The sequence below is a fragment of the Callospermophilus lateralis genome, chromosome 3, assembly GCF_048772815.1.
Source record: "Callospermophilus lateralis isolate mCalLat2 chromosome 3, mCalLat2.hap1, whole genome shotgun sequence".
NCBI lineage: Eukaryota > Metazoa > Chordata > Mammalia > Rodentia > Sciuridae > Callospermophilus > Callospermophilus lateralis.
In genome coordinates, this window is record NC_135307.1 from 102052330 (window position 1) to 102073692 (window position 21363).

At 35.2% G+C, this 21363-nt stretch overlaps 1 protein-coding gene across 12 annotated transcripts in view; it reads left to right on the forward strand.

Annotated features, from left to right (window-relative positions):
• Tcf12 (transcription factor 12) overlaps window positions 1–21363 on the forward strand; it is a 351984-nt gene that overhangs the window by 299511 nt on the left and 31110 nt on the right. For all 12 annotated transcript variants that reach the window (XM_076850834.2, XM_076850837.2, XM_076850836.2 and 9 more), the window contains 5 exons: window positions 4149–4254; window positions 5300–5439; window positions 5721–5865; window positions 6149–6213; window positions 16911–16989. In XM_076850834.2, the coding sequence (XP_076706949.1) occupies window positions 4149–4254; window positions 5300–5439; window positions 5721–5865; window positions 6149–6213; window positions 16911–16989 (535 nt within the window). The remainder of the gene's footprint in view (window positions 1–4148; window positions 4255–5299; window positions 5440–5720; window positions 5866–6148; window positions 6214–16910; window positions 16990–21363) is intronic.

Below are 21363 nucleotides of genomic sequence, written 5' to 3' on the forward strand. Positions count from 1 at the left end.
ATCAGAAGGTCATTCTTTCCTGCTCATAGGGACATTTCCAATATATAATTACATAAAGGATGCATTGAAATCAAGAACACAGTGCACAATCGCTTTAGATACGAATGGCTTTGCCCTAAATCTGGGGTCATCCATATATCTAAAATAAGTGAATCATCCAAGTAGGAAAAAAAGAAATATCTTTGCAAATTTGACTCCAGTTTGTTGTATGAACTAAAACATTCCAAGGATAATTATGTAATCATTGTAAAGAGTAATTGTAAATATTCATTCCTAAAGTATGCTGTTCCTTTTGAAAAGTTAACTTGGGGGTAAGTGGAATGAGGACATTCAAGATGTTGATACGGGTTTGTTCTTTTCAACCAGACTTAATAGTGATGAAAAGGAGATATCTGCTAGATTTTCAGTTATATTCTTTTTTTTAACATTTATTTTTTAGTTGTAGTTGAATACACAATACCTTAATTTTATTTATTTATTTATTTTTATGTGGCACTGAGGACCAAACCCAGAGCCTCTCACTAGGTGAGCATTCTACTGCTGAGCCACCACCTCAGCCCCTTCAGTTATATTCTTTTAAATTAAAAATGTCTGTTCACCAGACACTCAAAATTTCTCTTAACACCATTCTTTGAGGAGAAAATATAAATGCTTGGGAAAAGCAGTCCCATTATAGCTGCCTTGAGCCTAGATTTCTGAAATGGAGACTAGAATTCTAAAGAAAATTTCTATCTATGTTGTTTTAATGGAACATCTTAAGGTACTAAATTGAACATTTCTCTCTTGTATTTAAAGTAGTTTTTAATCATCTTACAGCATACATATTCCTTTCTTAATTCTAAAATTGTTGTGGTACAAAATCATCCTTGACATTTGAATGTATGATTAGATCATTAACTGGCCCGGGTTGTGGGGGTTCGGGGAGGAGGGGGCAGGGAGCCTGGCATCTTTGTGCAGGTGATCAGATGACATAAGCAGTCTGGTTTTAATTTGTGGCCAGTACTGATTGTAACTAGGAGAGACTTGTTCTTTTTGTGGAATTGGCTGACTATTTCCCTACATCTGGAGTTAATAAACTCTTTGAGACCACATCAGTTGCGCTTTGCCACAAGAACTCTTTGATCTGAAAAATCGAGACTGGCACAACTGCTGCCTCGAAACATTGCATCTGTGTTTTTGCAAGCTATGGTTAAGATACCAAAAGTGGAGTTAGAATTGTTGTTAAATGGATGTCTTTGAGAACCATTTATTTCAAAGCATTTTTATTACGATAAAACTTTTGAATTTGTTAGAACCCAAGTAATAAAGTAGTTTAGGGTTTAATTTACCATTTTTATTTATAATATCTTTTAAAACTCCTTTTTTAAAAAATTGTATTTATGAAGCCTAACAGTAAAAACAAACTTTACCTCTAAATGAGGCCTGTTTTTTCCATACAGCTTCAGAATTTTCTTGTAAGGGTAAGCAAGTGTCTTCCTCTGCTGTGTGTGATTTATCTTGTTTTTTTGTTTGTTTGGTTTGTTTGTTGTTTGTTTTGCTTTCCATGACTGCCATCAGTCAATTATTATATGATCAGTATTCTGTATTTAGCAGTTTGTAAATCAGTAAAATCAAGTGTGTCCTTTACTTCCTTTTCTAATTGCAAACATTTTAAAAATTTAAAAATGTATGTGTGTCATGTATGGAACAGAGTAATTAAATGAGATTAAGGATGAAAAAACGTAAATGGGCATATTATGTTGAAATTTAAACTGAAAATTATGGAGGGTTTTTTTTTTTTCAATAACACTTCAGAACTTTCTCACAGTTACCAAGTGTGAGGCTTACATGTTGTTTCTGTTCAAATGGAATTAGAGAATTTTGTATTTCATGCTTTCAGATCAAGGGTGATATGTATAGTAAATGCACATTTGTGATAAAAAGTACATCTTCTGATGCAGTCTTCTAAATTTGATTCTGATTTGTATTTCCTGGATAAATCTATAGATGTACTCTACCTTTTGTTGTTTGTGGTTTCAGCTTGGCTTGGGGGAATCTATATACAAAGGGACAAAAGACTTCTAGTTGTGCCTAAGATTGGAAACTGAAACTTGATTAAGAGAAAATAATCCATAGTTCCTTTCCAGAAAACTTTACCTGCCTGTTGGCCTGTATGATACATTCCAAACACACTTATGTATACCCAATTCTTTAATCGTAACACAGTCTTTTATGAAATAGCTTTAGATTACAAAAATATGTATAATATATAATGAACAAACTTTTATCTGCCATATTCCCCTATCTAGGGTCCTTCTGGATAATTCTTAGGAATATATCTTATCCCAAACTTCTCAGGTACCACAGATGTGTGTTTTTACCTCTGGAATGTGAAAGGTAGGAAACAAACCTAAATGCCAATCCATTAAAAAGACACTCCTGTGCTAGTATTATCAGGGCTACTAAGAAGAGTAAAAATGGGCTTTCTAACCTTTCATTTAGGAGAAGTTGTGTGTATATAAGTAGGGTCATATCGAGATAAACTGTAAGAATTGAACAGGGGCAGTATGTAGCAGCATAACTGCTTCTGTTAGGATGACCAAAGCATGATAATATTAGCTAATTTGTGGTGACTGCTTACTCTGAATAGGCAGTGTGCTGAATATTTTATTATGTGTATTATTTTATCTAATCTTCCATTGGCCCCTGTATGTGCAGTTATTGTAAGCACCATTTTACACATGAAGAAATTGAGTCTCAGGAAGGTCAGGATAACTTGCCAGAGACCTTTACAGTTAGTGCCTCAAAGAAAGACCAGATTCTTGATAGTTTATGCATATATAATAGTTTATGTAAATAAAAAATTTAGCTCCCATTTTAATATTTCTTATTACTATTTAGAAGTATAATGCTTGAGGTAAAAATATACAATTTGTAGGAGCACATGAAGTCAAAATCCTTCCTAAGTCCTGAGGTGTAACCATTTTAAATTTTTCATGGATAATTCCAAAATTTTTCTTTATGTTAAATTTCTTGTGTTTTATTCCAGAGATTTCCTATGCTTATACAAACAAATATGTTTGATTTTATATATGCTCCCATAATTTGAATGTTACTTACTTTCAATTAAATGAACACTTTGAATTTTTATTTTTCAGTGAAATTTAATTGAGTGTGCCCTTAACAAACTAAAACAAAATAAATTATTTCATAAGCTACTTACAATAGCTTACCTTTCCTTTCCCTTCTTCTTGACTTCGGGTTTACTTTACAGACCATACATGACTTTAAATGTTGTTTTCCTTCTTGGTTTCAGTAGTTATGAGAATGGTGTGATTGTGTTTGATCATTAATATTATTTGACTGCCCATGTAAGTTTTCCAGAGGAATACAAATGTTGGTCATTTACAAATTCACAATGTTCATAGTTCCCTTTTCTGAAGCAATGGTATACCAAAAGAAATTAATGCTATTCTAGCAAATTAAATGAGGTTTTTATGAAAGCTATGCTGAAAGTGTACTTGAAATTAAAGAATTAAAACTCCTCAGCAGAAGTTGTTGTTTTTTTTTTTTAATATTTTTTAGTTGTTGATAGACCTTTATTTTATTTATTTCTATGTGGTGCTGAGAATCGAACCCAATACCTCACATATGCCAGGCAAGTGCACTACCGCTGAGCCATAGCCCCAGCCTAGAAGTTGTTTTTAATTAATTGCTGACACTACCAAGTTAGAGAAGTTTCTGAACAACTGTGTTAGTCCTTCCACAGTTGACTTTTAATAGTAACAAAGAATAAAAAATGAATCTAATTCATTTTGATTTTATATCATGCTGTATGTTCAAAGGACATCTGTTTATTCCACCAGATTTTGAATCTTGAGCTATGTGAAATTTGTGTTTTGTTATCCAAGTCGACACTTAGAACTTTTTTCATCCATCTGGTATAATTGTCACATCGATATGCATTACATGGATATTCGGAAAGAAACATGTAGTTAGTCAAGTTTGATGTTATTTATGTAGATTTAGTTCATGTTCTTTGTATTTGTAGTAGGCCTTTATAAGGATTAGATGGCCTTTTTAGATGCTTGATGGAAAGTAGAACTCATCTTTTATAAGTAATACAATAGTCATTTCTATTTTAATTAAATTTCTTGTTTAATTTTAAGGTGTATGCACCATCCCCAAATTCAGATGATTTCAACCGTGAATCTCCTAGTTATCCGTCTCCTAAGCCACCAACCAGTATGTTTGCTAGCACTTTCTTTATGCAAGGTAAGTACTACCAAGTAGTTGTCACATACAACTGCAGTCATCTGTATATTAGCTCATATTTTAAAGTGTGGGGAAAGACAGTATCTTCATAGGAATTCAGACATTATTTATCTAGGTATTTTTTGGCTGAGATAAATTAAAATTTAGGTGGTTTTTTTTTTGATTGTTATTGTGTAGTGCTGTTTATCATTAATTGCAATTCAGTTGGACTATTCAGCAAATCACTAGAATACCCATTCAGTATTGATTGAATTTATAAAAGACTTAAATTGAGAAGAATAAATAAAGGTGCTCTGACTTGGCTTTAGAATTTAAAAGTATGAAAGCTATTAACAACTCTGGTTTGTCGTTTAAAATTACAGGTTCATATCATGCCTAGAATAAACAATATAAATAAAGAGTGAATATCAGAACAGAGTTAAGACTTGTTAAGAAAGAAAATGTGTTGCATTTCCTTTAATGTATGTCTAGCAAATCATTTTTATTTGGTCTCCTGTGGTTTGTGATTATGGGAAGCATATATATGGGAGCAATAAATTATTACATAAGTGGTTCCCTGACTATACTGTGAGTGAAGTCATTACTGACACATTTAATTTGAAGGCTGACTGTAATATGGTCATTATCAATTACTTAGGTCTACTATTAGAGAAACTTCATTGCAGTTTAAAAATGTTAGATACAGTGTACATTGCATGTTATGAATTAAGAACATTTTTTGTATATTTATGAGTAGGAGTATGCCATTTAACCAAAAATTAAATCCAGCCTTTCCACCAATTTGGAATATTTGTCTTGTTTGATGTGGATTTACATCTTCTGAGGATTTTATCTAATGACTTATTGTAGTTTAGATAACTTTCTTCCTTCACTATTAAACTTATTACATCTTTCTGTTGATTCATTGGTACTGGGGATTGAACCCAGGGGTGCTGAGCCACATCTTCAACACTGTTTTTTTGTTTTTTGTTTTTAATTTTTATAAGCATCATCAAAATAAAAAAATTTAGCTAAGAAAATTTTAATACTTCTCTTTTTATCTTAGATGGGACCCACAATTCTTCTGACCTTTGGAGTTCATCAAATGGGATGAGCCAGCCTGGTTTTGGTGGAATTCTGGGGACCTCCACTTCCCACATGTCTCAGTCCAGTAGTTATGGCAGCCTTCATTCACATGATCGCTTGGTGAGCTATCACACGTGACAAGGTTGCAGCAACATCTTGTCCTCTTTATGTTTCTTTTGGATTCCAAGTATACAATTTTATTCTGCCAAAACTTCTAAAGTTTGGAATGTTTCTGGACTTATACTATTTACCATGACTTTTCAAAAAGTAAATGACCATAATAACCCTCTTGAACTAACTTATAATGCTCTTTTTGATTGGTTGTAGTAGTTGTTCAGTGTATATGCATATTATGCAGAAAATAAATTTGACCGATCATGTCTCTTTGCCCCTTTTTCTAGAGTTATCCTCCACACTCAGTTTCACCAACAGACATAAACACAAGTCTTCCACCAATGTCCAGCTTCCATCGTGGCAGCACCAGCAGTTCACCTTATGTTGCTGCCTCACACACCCCTCCCATCAATGGATCAGACAACATTCTAGGTGAGCTTTTGGGATTGGCAAAAATTCCTAAAAATCTTACAGGTGGGTTTTCAGTGAACCCCATATTATCATGTATTTTTAGTATTTAATTTAAAAGTAAAGAATCTTTTCATTTTTGTTAATGTAGAAACTAGTAAGGAATGAATTCATTTTTACTTTAGCTTATTAAGCACATGCAGAGTATTGCCTCCTTGATGGTGGTAAATGTGTGACAACAATAATGCTGAAACAGCATACTTTCCTACTAAAATTCTTAATTTGTTTCTCTTCTCAAAATATCCAGGAACTAGAGGGAATGCTGCTGGAAGCTCACAGACAGGTGACGCACTCGGAAAGGCTTTGGCATCTGTGAGTATTGGCTTTACATATTATACTGAATGGATTCTGTATTGCTAAATGCAGTGATTAGATTTTATGGACAATGAGTATTAAGTGTAGTTACAGCCATCAGCATCATTACTTATTTAGAGCTATTCTGTTTTTATCGATTCATTTCACAAAAAGTACTTTATAAGAATTTTTCCAAGATGGAAAATATTTTTTATTTATTTTTTTTAATTAATTTTTATTGTAGGTTGTTCAAAACATTACATAGTTCTTGATATATCATATTTCACACTTTGATTCAAGTGGGATATGAACTCCCATTTTTTTTTTTTTAAGTATAAATCTCTTTTTTTCTTTTTTTTTATTGTTGGTTGTTCAAAACATTACATAGTTCTTGATATATCATATTTCACACTTTAATTCAAGTGGGTTATGAACTCCCATTTTTACCCCGTATATAGATTGCAGAATCACATCAGTTGCACAACCATTGATTTACATATTGCCATTCTGGTGTCTGTTGTATTCTGCTGCCTTTCCTATCCTCTACTATCCACCCTCCCCCCTCCCCTCCCCTCCCCTCTTCTCTCTCTACCCCCTCTACTGTAATTCATTTCTCCCCCTTATATTTTTCCCCCTTTCCCCTCACTTCCTCTTGTATGTAATTTTGTATACCCCTGAGGGTCTCCTTCCATTTACATGCAGTTTCCCTTCTCTCTCCCTTTCCCTCCCACCTCTCATCCCTGTTTAATGTTCATCTTCTTCTCATGCTCTTCGTCCCTACTCTGTTCTTAGTTACTCTCCTTATATCAAAGAAGACATTTGGCATTTGTTTTTAAGGGATTGGCTAGCTTCACTTAGCATAATCTGCTCTAATGCCATCCGTTTCCCTCCAAATTCTATGATTTTGTCATTTTTTAATGCAGAGTAATACTCCATTGTGTATAAATGCCACATTTTTTTTATCCATTCGTCTATTGAAGGGCATCTAGGTTGGTTCCACAGTCTTGCTATTGTGAATTGTGCTGCTATGAACATGGATGCAGCAGTGTCCCTATAGTGTGCTCTTTTTAGGTCTTTAGGGAATAGACCGAGTAGGGGAATAGCTGGATCAAATGGTGGTTCCATTCCGAGCTTTCCAAGAAATCTCCATACTGCTTTCCAAATTGGCCGCACCAATTTGCAGTCCCACCAGCAATGTACAAGAGTACCCTTTTCCCCACATCCTGGCCAGCACTTGTTGTTGTTTGAGTTCCTAATGGCTGCCAATCTTGGAAAATATTTTATATATATATATATATATATATATATATATATATATATATATATATATTTTTTTTTTTTTAAAGAGAGAGTGAGAGAGAGAGAGAGATAATTTTTTAATATTTATTTTTTAGTTTTCAGCGGACACAACATCTTTGTTTGTATGTGGTGCTGAGGATCGAACCCAGGCGGCACGCATGCCAGGCGAGCGCGCTACCACTTGAGCCACATCCCCAGCCCCTATTTTTTGTATTTTTGATGTGGGAGGAGCACTAGGGATTGAACCTAGAAACCCTTAACCACTAAGCCACATTATTTTTTGAGACAGGTTTTCACTAAATTGCTAAGGTCCTCACTAAGTTGCTGAGACTGACTTTGAACCTATGATCCTCCTACCTCAGCTTCCCAAACTACAGGTGTGTGTCACTGCACCTGCCTATCTATATTTTTTAAAACGAAAATAAAAATCAGCCATAGCTGAGTGATTCAAAAGTTAGGAAATGAGAGCCTTTTTTAAAAAGCCAGATTTATTGAAGAACTCATGCTAAAAGAAGTAAAAATAATAAAACTGATTCAAAGGGAATTTATAGTTTTTTGGCCCATCCCACCCCATTTCACCTCTAGTACTAGTCATGCTAAGCAAGCACTCTATCACAGGGCTACCTCCCAGCCCTGTAGTATTTTCTTGATCAATACATTTATCAGTTTAGTAAAAAAGCAATAGTTACATTTTAATATCTGACTCTGAAATCATTATGAGAAGTGAGAGCATTTATCAGTAATCCATAAAGGTTCTAGAACTAATTATTCAAAAGAGGTATTCTACTTTATACTTTGTTAAATTTCTCCTTAGGCACTTTTTTCTCTTCCTTTTTTTCTTTTGAGCAGTATCTTTCTATAACCCACACAATTGTCCTATATTTTCTGTGCAGTGCAATTAACTCTTCAAACATATTTGTTGCTGTTCATGGGGAAGGTAGAGTACTTTAATATATGAGTAGTAGGAAGCAACTGTTGAACATTTAAAGAGGTAAACCTCTTTGGGTTGTTCCTGTAAATTAGCCTTTCTCTATAGCTAAGTTCAAGCTTCTTGAGAAATTAAACAAGTTAAATTTATCTGCTAGATAGTGAAACCCCACTCAAAATGGCTGCAGTAAATATTTCCTGAGTTCAATCTTGGATCATTTGTAATAATAGCATGATAATAACAAAACCCACAAAAAATTATCAGCTATAATTTGATTGTTCTTTAGGTGCCTGGCACTATACTAAGCATTTACATGCTTTGTTTTATTTAATCCTCAAGAAAACCCTTCAAGGTTGGCATTATTATCCCTATGTTACAGATGAGAAACTAAGGTTTAAAAGGTTAAGTAACTTGAGCCCAGAAAGATTAAGTAGCTTGCTCTAGGGATCACAAAGCTAGTAAGGGTAGACTCATATACATTAGAACCCTGATCTGACTAGGTTTCCTAACTACTGCTGTGTATGTCCAGGAGCAGTAGTGCTACAGTGACTGAGTCTTAGAGAGGTAAGAGTGAATATTATAGAGAATTGTCCCAATTTTTTCTGAATTTATTCCCACCATAAAAATGTATATTATTCTGTAGTATTAAAGATAAGGGTTTCCCAGGTGTTTGATTGGCTTGTTATATTCCAGTAAGATAGTTCACATGTAAGAAGAAGACAAATAACAGGGTTGGGGATTTAGCTCAGCTCAGTAACAGAGTGCTTCCCTGGCATATGCAAGGCCCTGGGTTTGTTCTTGGATCATACCCTGTGGGGATAAAAAGAGGACAAATAAAATTTGAACTTTTAATATTAAGCAAACTTTAAAAATACAATGTACATTTTGACACCCCCACACACCCACAGGGTTTTTGTTTGTTTGGTTTGGGGTTTTTTTTTTTTTCTTTTTTTCTTTATTTTTATTTGTTTTAATTAGTTACTGGTTTTGGTTTTTGAAACAAAAAGTCTATGAAGAAACCTTGCCATAAAATCAGGCAAGAATTTTTGATGTTCTTAGTGGCCCTTCAGTCTCATTTTTAGTTACCCTTCAAGTCCTTGAACATCTTCTTAAAGTGTGAACAACACACTAGCCAAACCATTTGAGAAAGAAAATCCAAAGTCTCTGTGTAGAAGCTCGGGAAAAAATGTTTAATCTAGTTAGTGGGTGGGCTTTGGTTGTCATGGAAACTGAGCTGTGTCATCCTGTGTTGTTACTAGGCAGGAGCAGTCAGGTCATTCCATAAATCATTTCTGTCATAGCTGACGGTGATGCATTCCATCTGCTCCATCACTACATGCCATAGTCTACACACTTCATATCCCTTCCTTCAGTCCATCTGCTACCTCCTTCCCCACGTCCAGACCCCTCCCAAATACATTCTTTCTGTAACTTCCTCCACAGACTCACATTCACTTTAATACATGTTTAGTACTCAAAATGTACTGAAAAAACAAAAACATTACATTGTCTGGGGATAGAAAGGATTAGAACAGATGAGAAGAGGAATTTAATGAGGATTACATTTGAGAATCTAACATGCACATCAGAATTTTATGTTAAATATTACAGATCTTTGGAAATGGTGACCATGACTATTTTGAAACTTTTCAAGTTCTTTAGAATGTAACAGTTTTAGCATGGCACCTAGTTTTAGGGGAAATAACACTGAGCAGTTGCCACTGGAAGTTAATTCTAGTTCTCCAATTGTCTGATGTATGTCTTAGAAGGTCTTTCATGTGTGAAACATCAGAGGGTACCACCTTTGTTCTTCAGTTTAGGTATTAAAGAGCTTGCAGAATACTGTGTGATTAAACATGTAAGGCTAGATAATGCATTTGCAAAGGTTCCTTTATTTTAGGTTTAAGCCTGGATAATTGTGGTCTTAATCTCAGGATAGCAAAAAAGAGAATTGTACATGAAAGTATTTACACAAAGTTCCCAAAGCCCTGTGGATTATGCATTAGTTTAGATAATAAACTAGGGTAGATAGAAGGGAAGGAAAATCTGTGTATTCGTGCCATTTCTAATGTGTTTCCCTGAACATTTGCCAGACAATAACCCTTTAAGATTGTGCCCATGGAGAGTTATATAGAGCAAGAAACATCTGGTTTATTTCAGTGCCTAATACCATATCAAAACACTTGGTCTTTAATTTAGAGGAGATCAAACAAGAGGACTGTTTAACTTTGTTGATTATATCAGACTTCTTTGTGATAATTTATGTTTTGATTTCTACCTCAGAGCAAGAGAGGGGGAAAGTGTGTGGGGTGTGTGTGTGTGTGTGTGTGTGTGTATGTGTGTGTGTTTTAATCTGGATAGTTAAATGGTCAGTAGTCTCTAACAAAAGAAAAGAAAATTCCTGGAAGTTGACGTTTAAAAGTAATTCATGAAATAAGTTTCTTTGTTCCTTAGACTCAATAACATTAGCATAATAAAGATTAACTGAAATGTGCACTGTAGTGTTTAAAAAATTGGGCTCACAATTTCAGGGTTGGGCCTGGGCGCTCTCCATTGTTTCCTTTTTGTCCAAGGCCCTTTTCATTAGCTCCTGGCTTATTGGCACCCTGCTGATTGGAATGGACCATGACTGATAGGAGGAGGAGCCTCATTTGTTGCAGTAAAATGAGGCATATTACCGTTTAAGCCTGGCAGAAGGTATTGAGAGTTATTCATCATTGGTCACTTAACAGTATGAGGACCATGGACTGCATGCAGAATGAGTTCTTACTTTTGTGTTTATGCTGGAGACTCTAAATCACTCCCTCTCTCATTTTGATGTTACTGACTTTTTCTTCTTTTTTCTCTTCAAACACCAATGTTAGAGTCCTGTAAGGCCAGAAAATACGAAACAAAATATATTCTTAATTTAGGATGCACTTTGCCAAATAAAGCCTGGTGTTTAGAATTTCTGAAAGTAGCACAACAATTTTTATAGAATAAGTATAATTTGTTTGTATTTGGTAATACAGTAAACCTGCACAGATAGTTTAGTGAGAAGATATGTGATCCAAATGTTGTGTTATACCTTTTTAAGGTTTTCTTGCTCCTCTTCTCCCTGCATATTCTTTTGAAAGTTAAAAAGATAGGAAAAATCCTCCAACTTGCCAGCCTTTTTCCTTCTATAAGTTCAGGAAAAATCAACAATAGTTCTCTCTTATCACTTTAATTGGTGAAGTAGAACAAGCAAATGTGACAGGGGAAGGGAAAATGGCTTTTATTATATAAATGGAGAAGCTGCTGTGGGGAAGAAATACCAGAAGGGATATGTTTTCATACTTGATACATTTTTGTTACCACTTCTCCTGTTTATACAGGGAATTTTTTAAAACTCCTACTTATACAGTGATTTTTAAACCTCTTTTACATATAAGATCAGCACATTTTGCTAAATCACTTTAAGGTAATGATCTTACATGACTTTACACTACAATCTCTGCCTTCTCTGACATAATAGGGGGTGCAGCTAATTCTTGACCTGCATGAGCATCTTGGCATGTAAGGGCAGAGTTCTCAGGGAAAATAAGTGTTGACAGTCCATTTATACCCTGAGCAGCCCCTATCTATCTAATAATGTGATATGGACAGTCTATTATTTTAGCATTAATTTCTAGACGTAGTGGAACCCTCACCACCACCTCACCATTAAAACTGTTACCATAAAACTGATTTGAGAGTTAGGGATATAGTTCAGTGGTGGAATACTTGCCTACTCGGTTCAAGACCCCACCACAAAAAAAAAACAAGCAAAACCTGATTCAAAATAAAGTAATCTATATAACAAAGCTCTTTTTCTTCATTTGGTATTTCTGTCACTGCTCCCCATTAAATAAATACTAAGACAAATGCTAGCATTTGAGGAGTCCTGCTTTTTATCAGTAAGTGTTATAACAAATTTCATGTGCACAATTTTATCATTCAGATTTTTTAAAAAACATTGAGAGCCTACTTACACAAGACACTGGCAGGCAGTGATTGATTCAGTGTTGAACTTTATAAGTTCTCTGCCTCTGAGATAATAAAGGAGGTAAAAATGACATGGAAATGGGGAAGTGACATTTGAGCTAAGCTTTGAGGTAGTGTGGAATTCCACCAAGGAGAAGTTAAGAAATAGACTTTCTGAAAGTAGAACAAGCTATGTTCAGAAAATGAAAAACAATATTTTGTTTGGATAATGGAGTATGTAAGTTTATAAGTAGATTACGGAGTAGAAAAATATTTTTGTGACCAGATTATGACATCAAATGTTATTTTGTACGCAACAGGAAGCATGGGATTTGGTAGTTCAAAACTGTGTTCCAAGGCTGGGGCTGTAGCTCAGCGGTAGTACACTTGCCTGGCATGTGTGAGGCACTGGATTCGATTCTCAGCACCACATATAAATACATAAATAAATAAATGCCTATCAACAACTTAAAAATGTTTGTTTTTTTTTTTTAAAAAAAACTATGTTCAAGGACAGTAGCTTAATATATATGGGATAAAAAGAGGAGTTACTAGAAAAATAAAGACATCCCACTTGAGGGCTAAAAACCAACAAGTCAGGCTAGTTTACATGAAACTAAAACTTTTCTCCCTCTTCATCTACCCGAGTCAATGTTATCAGCTCTTCCCTCGCTTGCCAATATTACCACTCAGGATGTTTCCTAAACCATTATTGCTAATTAAAGGTATAATTACATGAATTGTTTGTTTGTTTGTTTTACTGGGGATTGAACCCAGAGGTACTTAACCACTGGGCCACATCTCCAGCCCTTTTTATATATTATTTAAAGACAGGGTCTTGCAAAGTTGCTGAGGCTGGCTTTGAACTCATGATCTTCCTGCCTCAGCCTCCTGAGCCACTGGGATTGTAGGCATGCACTGACATACCTAGCTAATTATGTGAATCTTAAGACATATTTTTGTTGGCATGTGTGACCTTACCTAATTTACTTATGTGATTGAAATAATTAGTTTATATATGTGGAGCCACTAGGAACCAAAATGTGGCTGGTAGCTAATTTTCATGTATGTCCTGTAAATTTTTTGCAAAGTAACAATTTTAAATAACAGCTTTTTTTCTGGTGTTGCTGGGAATGGAACCACTGAGCTATGGAATCACTCAGCCCTAACAACATTAAGACCAACAGTATTGACCTTATACTAATTCCTTAAAGCCTCCAAAAGCTTCTTGAATTCTTTTTCATAGTTTTGCTTTTCCAAAATGGCTTTTTAACTTGAGTATACAACTTCCTGATCTGGCTATATGAGAGACTTGTTTACAGACTTTTTTTAAAATTTTTTTTTTTATTCTAATTTGTTATATATGACAGCATACTACATTACAATTCATATTACACATATAGAGCACATTTTTTAATATCTCTGGTGGTATACAAAGTATATTCACACCATTCTTGTCTTCATACATGTACTTAGGGAAATGATGTCCATCTCATTCCACCATCTTTTTTTACACCCCTTGCCCTCTCCCTTCCCCTCTATGAGACTCTCCCTGCCCTTGCCTACTCCTTAAGACTAAGAAAACTTGGAATGGAACCACCATTTGACCCCGTTTGTCTCATCTTCCCATGCTCCCTCTCCCAACCCCACTATGAATCAGCCTCCTTATATCAGAGAAAACATTTGGCATTTGGTTTTTAGGGATTGGCTAACTTCACTTAGCATTTTCTTCTCTAACTCTGTCCATTTACCTGCAAATGTCATGATTTTATTCTCTTTTGTTACTGAGTAATATTCCATTGTGTATATGTGCCACATTTTTCTTATCCATTCATCTACTGACAGGCATCTAGGTTAGTTCCACAGTTTAGCTATTGTGAATTGTGCTGCAATAAACATCGATGTGCCTGTGTCCCTGTTTAAAGTGTTAAGTGCTGAAGTGCAAAAATGTTTTATTATGCATTTTGTAAGAATAATATTGTCCAGCATCACAAAGGGGATACTAAGAACTTTATGAGAAGAAGCTGAAAGCCTGGGTTTCCTGGGGTCCTAACATAGATAGAGATAAAGGACACCTGAGAACAGGCTTTGTAGTGCCCAGGTCTTGTTGTGAAGCTTAGTCTTTTTTTTTTTTTTTTTTTAATTTCTTTATTTTAATTAGGTATATATGACAACAGAATGCATTTCAATTCATTGTACACAATTGCAGCACAACTTTACATTTCTGTGGTTGTACATGATGTAGTGTCATACCATATGTGCAGTCATACATGTACCTAGGGCAATGATGTCTCATTCCACCATCTTTCCTGCCTCCACATTCCCTCCCTCCCCCACCCTCTCCTTTGCACAAAGTTTCTCCATTTTTCCCATGCCTCCCCCATCCTCGTTATGGATCAGCATCCACTTATCAGAGAGAACATTCGGCCTTTGGTTTTTTGGGATTGGCTTACTTCACTTAGCATGATATTCTCCAACTTTATCTATTTACCTGCAAATGTCATGATTTTATTCTCTTTTAATGCTGAGTAGTATTCCATTGTGTATATATACCACATTTTCTTTATCCATTCATCTATTGAAGGACATCTAGGTTGCTTTCACAGTTTAGCTATTGTGAATTGAGCTGCTATGAACATTGATGTAGTTATGTTACTATAGTATGCTGTTTTTAAGTCCTTTGGGTATAGACCGAGGAGTGGTATAGCTGGGTAAAATGGTGGTTCCATTCCAAGTTTTCAAAGGGTGAGGCTTAGTCTTAAGGAGTAGGCAAGGGCAAGGAGAGTCTTTCCAATGGTCCCCATTTTCACTTTTACCAATGGGAATCTAAAAACTGGAATTAGGGGAGTTCTATCCCAGCACTTATCCTTCTAGGCCTCAAGTTTTATTGTAACAATGATGGAGCTGGAGAAATTCTCAACAGCTCCTTCCAGCTTACACCACCCTACAATTTTGAGTTAGTGTTTTAAAAATAGTCCCATAACTTTTATTTGGCATTGACTTTTGATTCTCAGAACATTCACTTTTTGCAACTTCCTGGCTTTGGTCAAAAACACCTTTTACTCCTTGACTTCTTCCCATCACAAAACTAAGTAAATACACTAAAAATCATCTACACCATATTCCTCTAAATAATGAGGGGAAATAAGGAAAGGTGCTTACATTTCCCTGGACTTAGAAAGCTATGGAAAAACCTGCACTGGTGCTGGGGAATGAAATAGACAAAAATTATATTATTATGTTGTATGCATGTACAACTATGTAACAATGAATCCCATTATTATGTCTGATTATAATGTACAAAAATTATATTATTATGTTGTATGCATGTACAACTGTGTAACAATGAATCCCATTATTATGTCTGATTATAATGTATCAATAAGACTTTTTTAAAATAATGATAAAAGGAATATTTCCCAGGAGGACCTCTTAGGGGCCCTTGAATGAATTAAAGGGACTTTTTTAGGACTATAGGGGATTGAACCCATGGGTACACTGAGCTATATCCCTAGCCCTTTTTATTTTAGTTCTATTATTTGGAGACAGTATCTCACTAAATTGCTGGGCTAAAACTTGGAATCTTCCTGCCTCAGTCTCTCTAGTCTCCGGATACAGGTGTACACCACCATCCACCAAATTAACGAGTTAATCCAAGTTCACCTAATTAACGAGTAAATTAATTTACTCGTTAATTAGGTGAACTTGAACGACTCTCCTACATTATTTTTGGCAATATGAAAAGTATGTAAAGTATAGAAACAACATTTTTAGCCAGAATACCAAAATTTATGCATTCAGGTATATTATTCTCTTCAAATAGATCTGTAGGGAAGTCAAGTTCTAAAATCATTTGGAGAACACATTTTTGACCCAGTGGGTATTTTTTTTTTTTAACTTTCTCCAAGGGTGGCATTGTATACTTTGGAAGTAAGTTTAATTTTTTTTAACATTTGGAGCTAAAATTGGCAAAAATATGGTTGATCAAATTAGTACCTTTTAAAGGAGAGGTAAGGAGTAACTAAGAAATATTTTTCTTCAGTTGTTTTTTTTTAAACTTTTTAAAAACCATTTCTTTCTCTTTTTTTTTCCTTTCATTTTCTCTCTATTGTGTGTGTGTGTGTGTTGCTGAGGATTGAACCCAGCACCTTGCACATACTAGGCAGGCAAGCACTTAAAGATCATTTCAAAAAATGAGTTAATTCATTTAGATAGCGTATTCTAACAGTTAGAAATTTTTAACTGTTTTCAACTAGAATAATAAAGAAGCATATCTATTCTATTCTTATCATATTAGAATATATATGATTTTTTTATCTAAGTTTTAAAATGGAGGCTACTGTGCTCTTCATGTAACAAAAAAGTCTTAAGAGTGATGGAAAACCTTTTCACTATAAGTATTAGGGGTAACACCTTAGATTGGAAAAATAAATTTATGTAAATAGATTTATATATTTGCTATTGTGAAATATTGATGTATGTGTATCTCTTGTTTTCTGCTTAGATTTATTCTCCTGATCATACCAGCAGTAGTTTTCCATCAAACCCATCAACACCGGTTGGATCACCTTCACCTCTTACAGGTAGGCTTTTCTTTTATCTACTTCATAACATGGTATAGGTTTACTTGGAAATATTTCACAGGCACTTTTTAGTAATATTTATTTAAAAAATCACCTAAATTTTGGCCAGGCTCAGTGGCGCATGCCTGTAATCCCAGCAGCTCTAGAGGCTGAGGCAAGAGAATTGCAGGTTCAAAGCCAGTCTTAGCAGAAGCAAGGGACTAAGCAACTCAGTGAGACCCTGTCTCTAAATAAAATACAAAATAGAGCTAGGGATTTGGCTCAGTGGTCGAGCGAATGCCTGAGTTCAATCCCTGATCTGCCCCCCACCTCCAAAATCATCTAAATTTTGACTATAAGAAAGCATCTATGGGGGCTGGAGTTGTGGCCCAGTGGTAGACCACTTGCCTAGCATGTGCAAGACCCTGGGTTCAATCCTCAGGACCACATAAAAATAAATAAATAAAATAAAGGTGTTTTTAAAAAAACTATTTAAAAAAGAAAAGAAAACATCTAAACATAGGCTTACTCAGTGGTAGAGTATTTGCCTGTCATGTGCAAAGTCCTGGATTTGAGCCCTAGTATGACAGGGAAAAGGGGACATCTAATAGAAGCTTTCTCTGGAGTTCACATTGGAGAATATTGAAATATTTGTTAGTTTTGAATTATTTATGAATATCTTCTGAGATTCTTAATATAATTTGTTGATAATTTCTAATAATTGTTGTGGTACTAGAATAAAAATTAAGGTGGGAAATTGGAGTGAAGGTAAAATACAAAAGAACTACACCAAAAATTTTTATGAGATAGCATAGACAATTTTAAAAATAACCTATTTAGAAGTACAAAGGCTAAGAATGTAGCTTAATGATGGAATGTTGTGCTTAAGGTTCATGAGGCCCTGGGTTCTATCCCTAGTATCACCAGAAACAATTAAATAAAAGCACATTGTGACCTCTTTTTTCATTGTTCTACACCTTTACCATGTACCATGTGTAAGACTCATTTATAGATGAATAACTTTATGTAGGTATTTTGTCTTTATTTTTGGGTTCACTACGTTATTATTTCACATGTATACATACATACATATATACACACATATAAAAATGAATTCCTGGGGATGATTCTGTTTTTCTACTAAAAAAAAGAACTCAGTGAATGTGACTCAATATTGTTAGTGGTTCAAATTTGCTTTTTCACATTAATTTTGACAAGTTCTAGATATTACCCTGTGGTATCAGTTTATTGAGACACAGTTGTAAATGGGAATTTTTTTTTTTTTTACTTACTAGGAATAAATAAATAAAAGTACATGAAAATGTTAAGTATCTGTTAAACTGTAATGTAAAAACCTGGCTGGGGATGTGGCTCAAGCGGTAGCACGCTCGACTGGCATGCGCTGGGTGCTGGGTTCGATCCTCAACATCACATAAAAATAAAATAAAGATATTGTGTCCACCTAAAACTAACTAACTAAATAAATATTTTTTTAAAAAAACTGGTCTATATTTTTCTAAAGAGTGTTTGGCAAAAATCTTTGCTAAAGAAAATATATTTTAGTTTGTTTTGAAGAAAAGACATTATTAGGCAACTGGATAAGATTGCCATATTCCTCCAACAACAGCTGACCTCAGAAATGACTGTTTAGGAAAACAGAATCCAGCCATTAGTTAAGTCCAAGTGGTTTTGTTTTTTCTATGTTGCTGTTAAGCCTTTTTACATTGTGCAGTGTTTCTGGAAATCCGGACTTTTACTATCACCTGTGCTTTGTGTATTTGCCTTGTGGTTCTGCTTAGAAGCATTCCAGTGTGGAGATGATGAACTGCTGGCAGCTGCTCCCAGCTATTAGCAGGTTCTACTACTTTCTCAGACACTGTGGCTTCAGCTGTCTAGTAAAAGTTGAACAGCTGTTCCCCACATAGACAAGACTATGAAAGACCCGTTGACTTGAAGTTGTTGTTTAACAGAGCTGAAATTACAGGAAGAATGATGTAACTTTAGCCCTGCTCACCCTCTTGGCACACTTTTGCTAAAATTATCAGTGTCATGTTTACCATAACCTATTTCACTTTCCCATCTGAGACATCTGTGTCTGCCCTCACTGTACATTCCCACTGCCTCTCCTTTACCTAATAAGACAGTTACCAAAGTATCTTTTAGTTTTAATTAGCATTGGAGAGAAAGGCCATAGTGGAGCTCAGCAACTGTGAAGGCACATCAGTGAAATGGAGAATCAGAAGCTTCAACTCTTTCTTTGTTTTTGTTTGTTTGTTTTTGTACCAGGGATTGAACCCAGGGACACTTAACCACTGAGGCACATCCCTAACCTTTTTATTTTTTATTTTGAGACAGGGTCTCAGTAAGTTGCATAGGACCTCCCTAAGTTGCTGAGGCTGACTTCAGCCTCTTGAATTGCTGGGATTGCAGGCCTATGCCACCACCCCCAGCAACTTCAGCATTTTTCCAAAGGGGGAAAAAATGGGTCTCAAGTAAAAATCACATTTCTCATCCATCTTTATTTGATGTTTATTGGATGATATTCTTTTTTTCCCCTATAATTCAGTTGAGTAATGAAAATGTAGACTGTTGAATTACAATCAAAGGGAAAAAGAGAAGGAGCAAAGCAGTGCTTCTATTTAATGTAAGGAAAATTATTTTTGTATTTTGTGTGGCAATGACCTGTTATTTAAAGTAAAAACTCCTACCCACTATGTGCTCTCTACACTTTCCCTATACTTTATGCCTGAATGTTAGTCATATGCACATTCTCACAGAGAGAGCTTCTATTCAATATATGGAATTTATTTTGGGTCTTGTGTGGCAATGACCTGTTATCTAAAATAAAAACTCCTACCCACTATGTGCTCTCTAACTTGCCCTATTCTTTATGACTGAGCATTAGTCATATGCACACTCACACATAGGCAACTTCTAAGGCAGTCAGTCATTCTTAAATCCCCTTCGTTTTCCTCTAGAATTTTTATAAGCCATTTCTACATAGAGAGTGCTTTTGAGAAAACATCTGAGATATTGTATCACTTAGAATGCTTTAAGATGAAAGAAAAAGAAGTTCTTTTCTCAGCTAGCTTGAACAATAAGAATTTTATTATCTCATGTGGCAAGAAGCCCATAGCAGGCAAGGTCCTGGCCTTGTATGTCAGACCTGCTCTACTTCTTAGCATTTCTCTCTCAGGTTTAATGTAAGACAGCAAATCAGGGTACTGTAGACAAACATAACAGGATCCAGTAAAAGAAAAGGAGCTGTCTCTTCCTTGTCCTTAAGAAACCCTTTCCAGAAGCCTCTTGAGGAGGTTCCCCCTCCTGTCTCATGGGCTAGCACTGGGCCTAACATAGTTACTTGCAAAGAAATGGAACTACCATGTTCATTTTAGGTTATCAGGATTTAGCCCCAAAGCTAGGAATAAAATTATTCTCTCCTTGGTTTATACTAAAAAAGGAAAGGCCCACCTTCCTACTCCCTTGTGAACAAAATCAGACCTCTGGGTGCAAGGTAGAAGAGAGGAATGGTTGTGTCGACTCTTGACATACTTGGTGTTGAATGAGTTGCGTGACTTGTTTTCAGTCTAGTTGAAAAAGTAAAAAAGAGCCACAGAGTTCACTCTAACTGCATGGTCGGGATAGGTTTCATGAGGAAGAGTAGGATTTTAAAAGGAGAAGAAGGACTGTTTCTAGCTTAAAGGAAAGAGCTCAACAAAGGATCTAGATGTGAGAAAGTGTATGAACTGTTTTTGCAGAGTCATCAGGTAAGGCATTGAGAGGGAAAAGCTGGCTGGGGCCAGGCTGTGGAAAGCAGAGCACTGGATGCTACCTCAAAGGATAGCATTATTCAGTCTTTTCCAAGAATCTTACTGAAGTTTGAGTTTAGGGTAAGATTACAAAGAGAAACAACCAACAAAAAAAGAAAAAAGTATGAAAAGTGGTCATATGAATTTTCTCAACCACACAAAATGTTGATTTCTATTCCCTAAGTTTACTAAATAATTGTAGTAGCTGAAAAACTTACTAAGTCCTACTTGAAGCAAGAGCAGATCAGAAATACTGAGTGCTTTTTAGATTTATTGATCAGAGTCTTTCCAGATTTTCAGCCAAATAATTCAACTATTTTATCCTATTTACCCAGCTAGCTTCTTTTCTGTAAAGTTTGATAAACTTTAATATCAAGTAGATTTATTATAATTTTTCTAGAATAAGAGCTAGCTTTTTTAAAGTGGTAGACAGTAAAAAGCCCAAGCAATTACAGAAAGTGTTCCCTACATAGAATAGTTCTCACCTAATGAAGGAAGCAGAACCCCAACGCTTTACTTCCTGACACCAAGTGAGAAGGAAGGGAGGCAGTACACTTTCTGAGTCAACCCTGAGAATTCCAGCCTT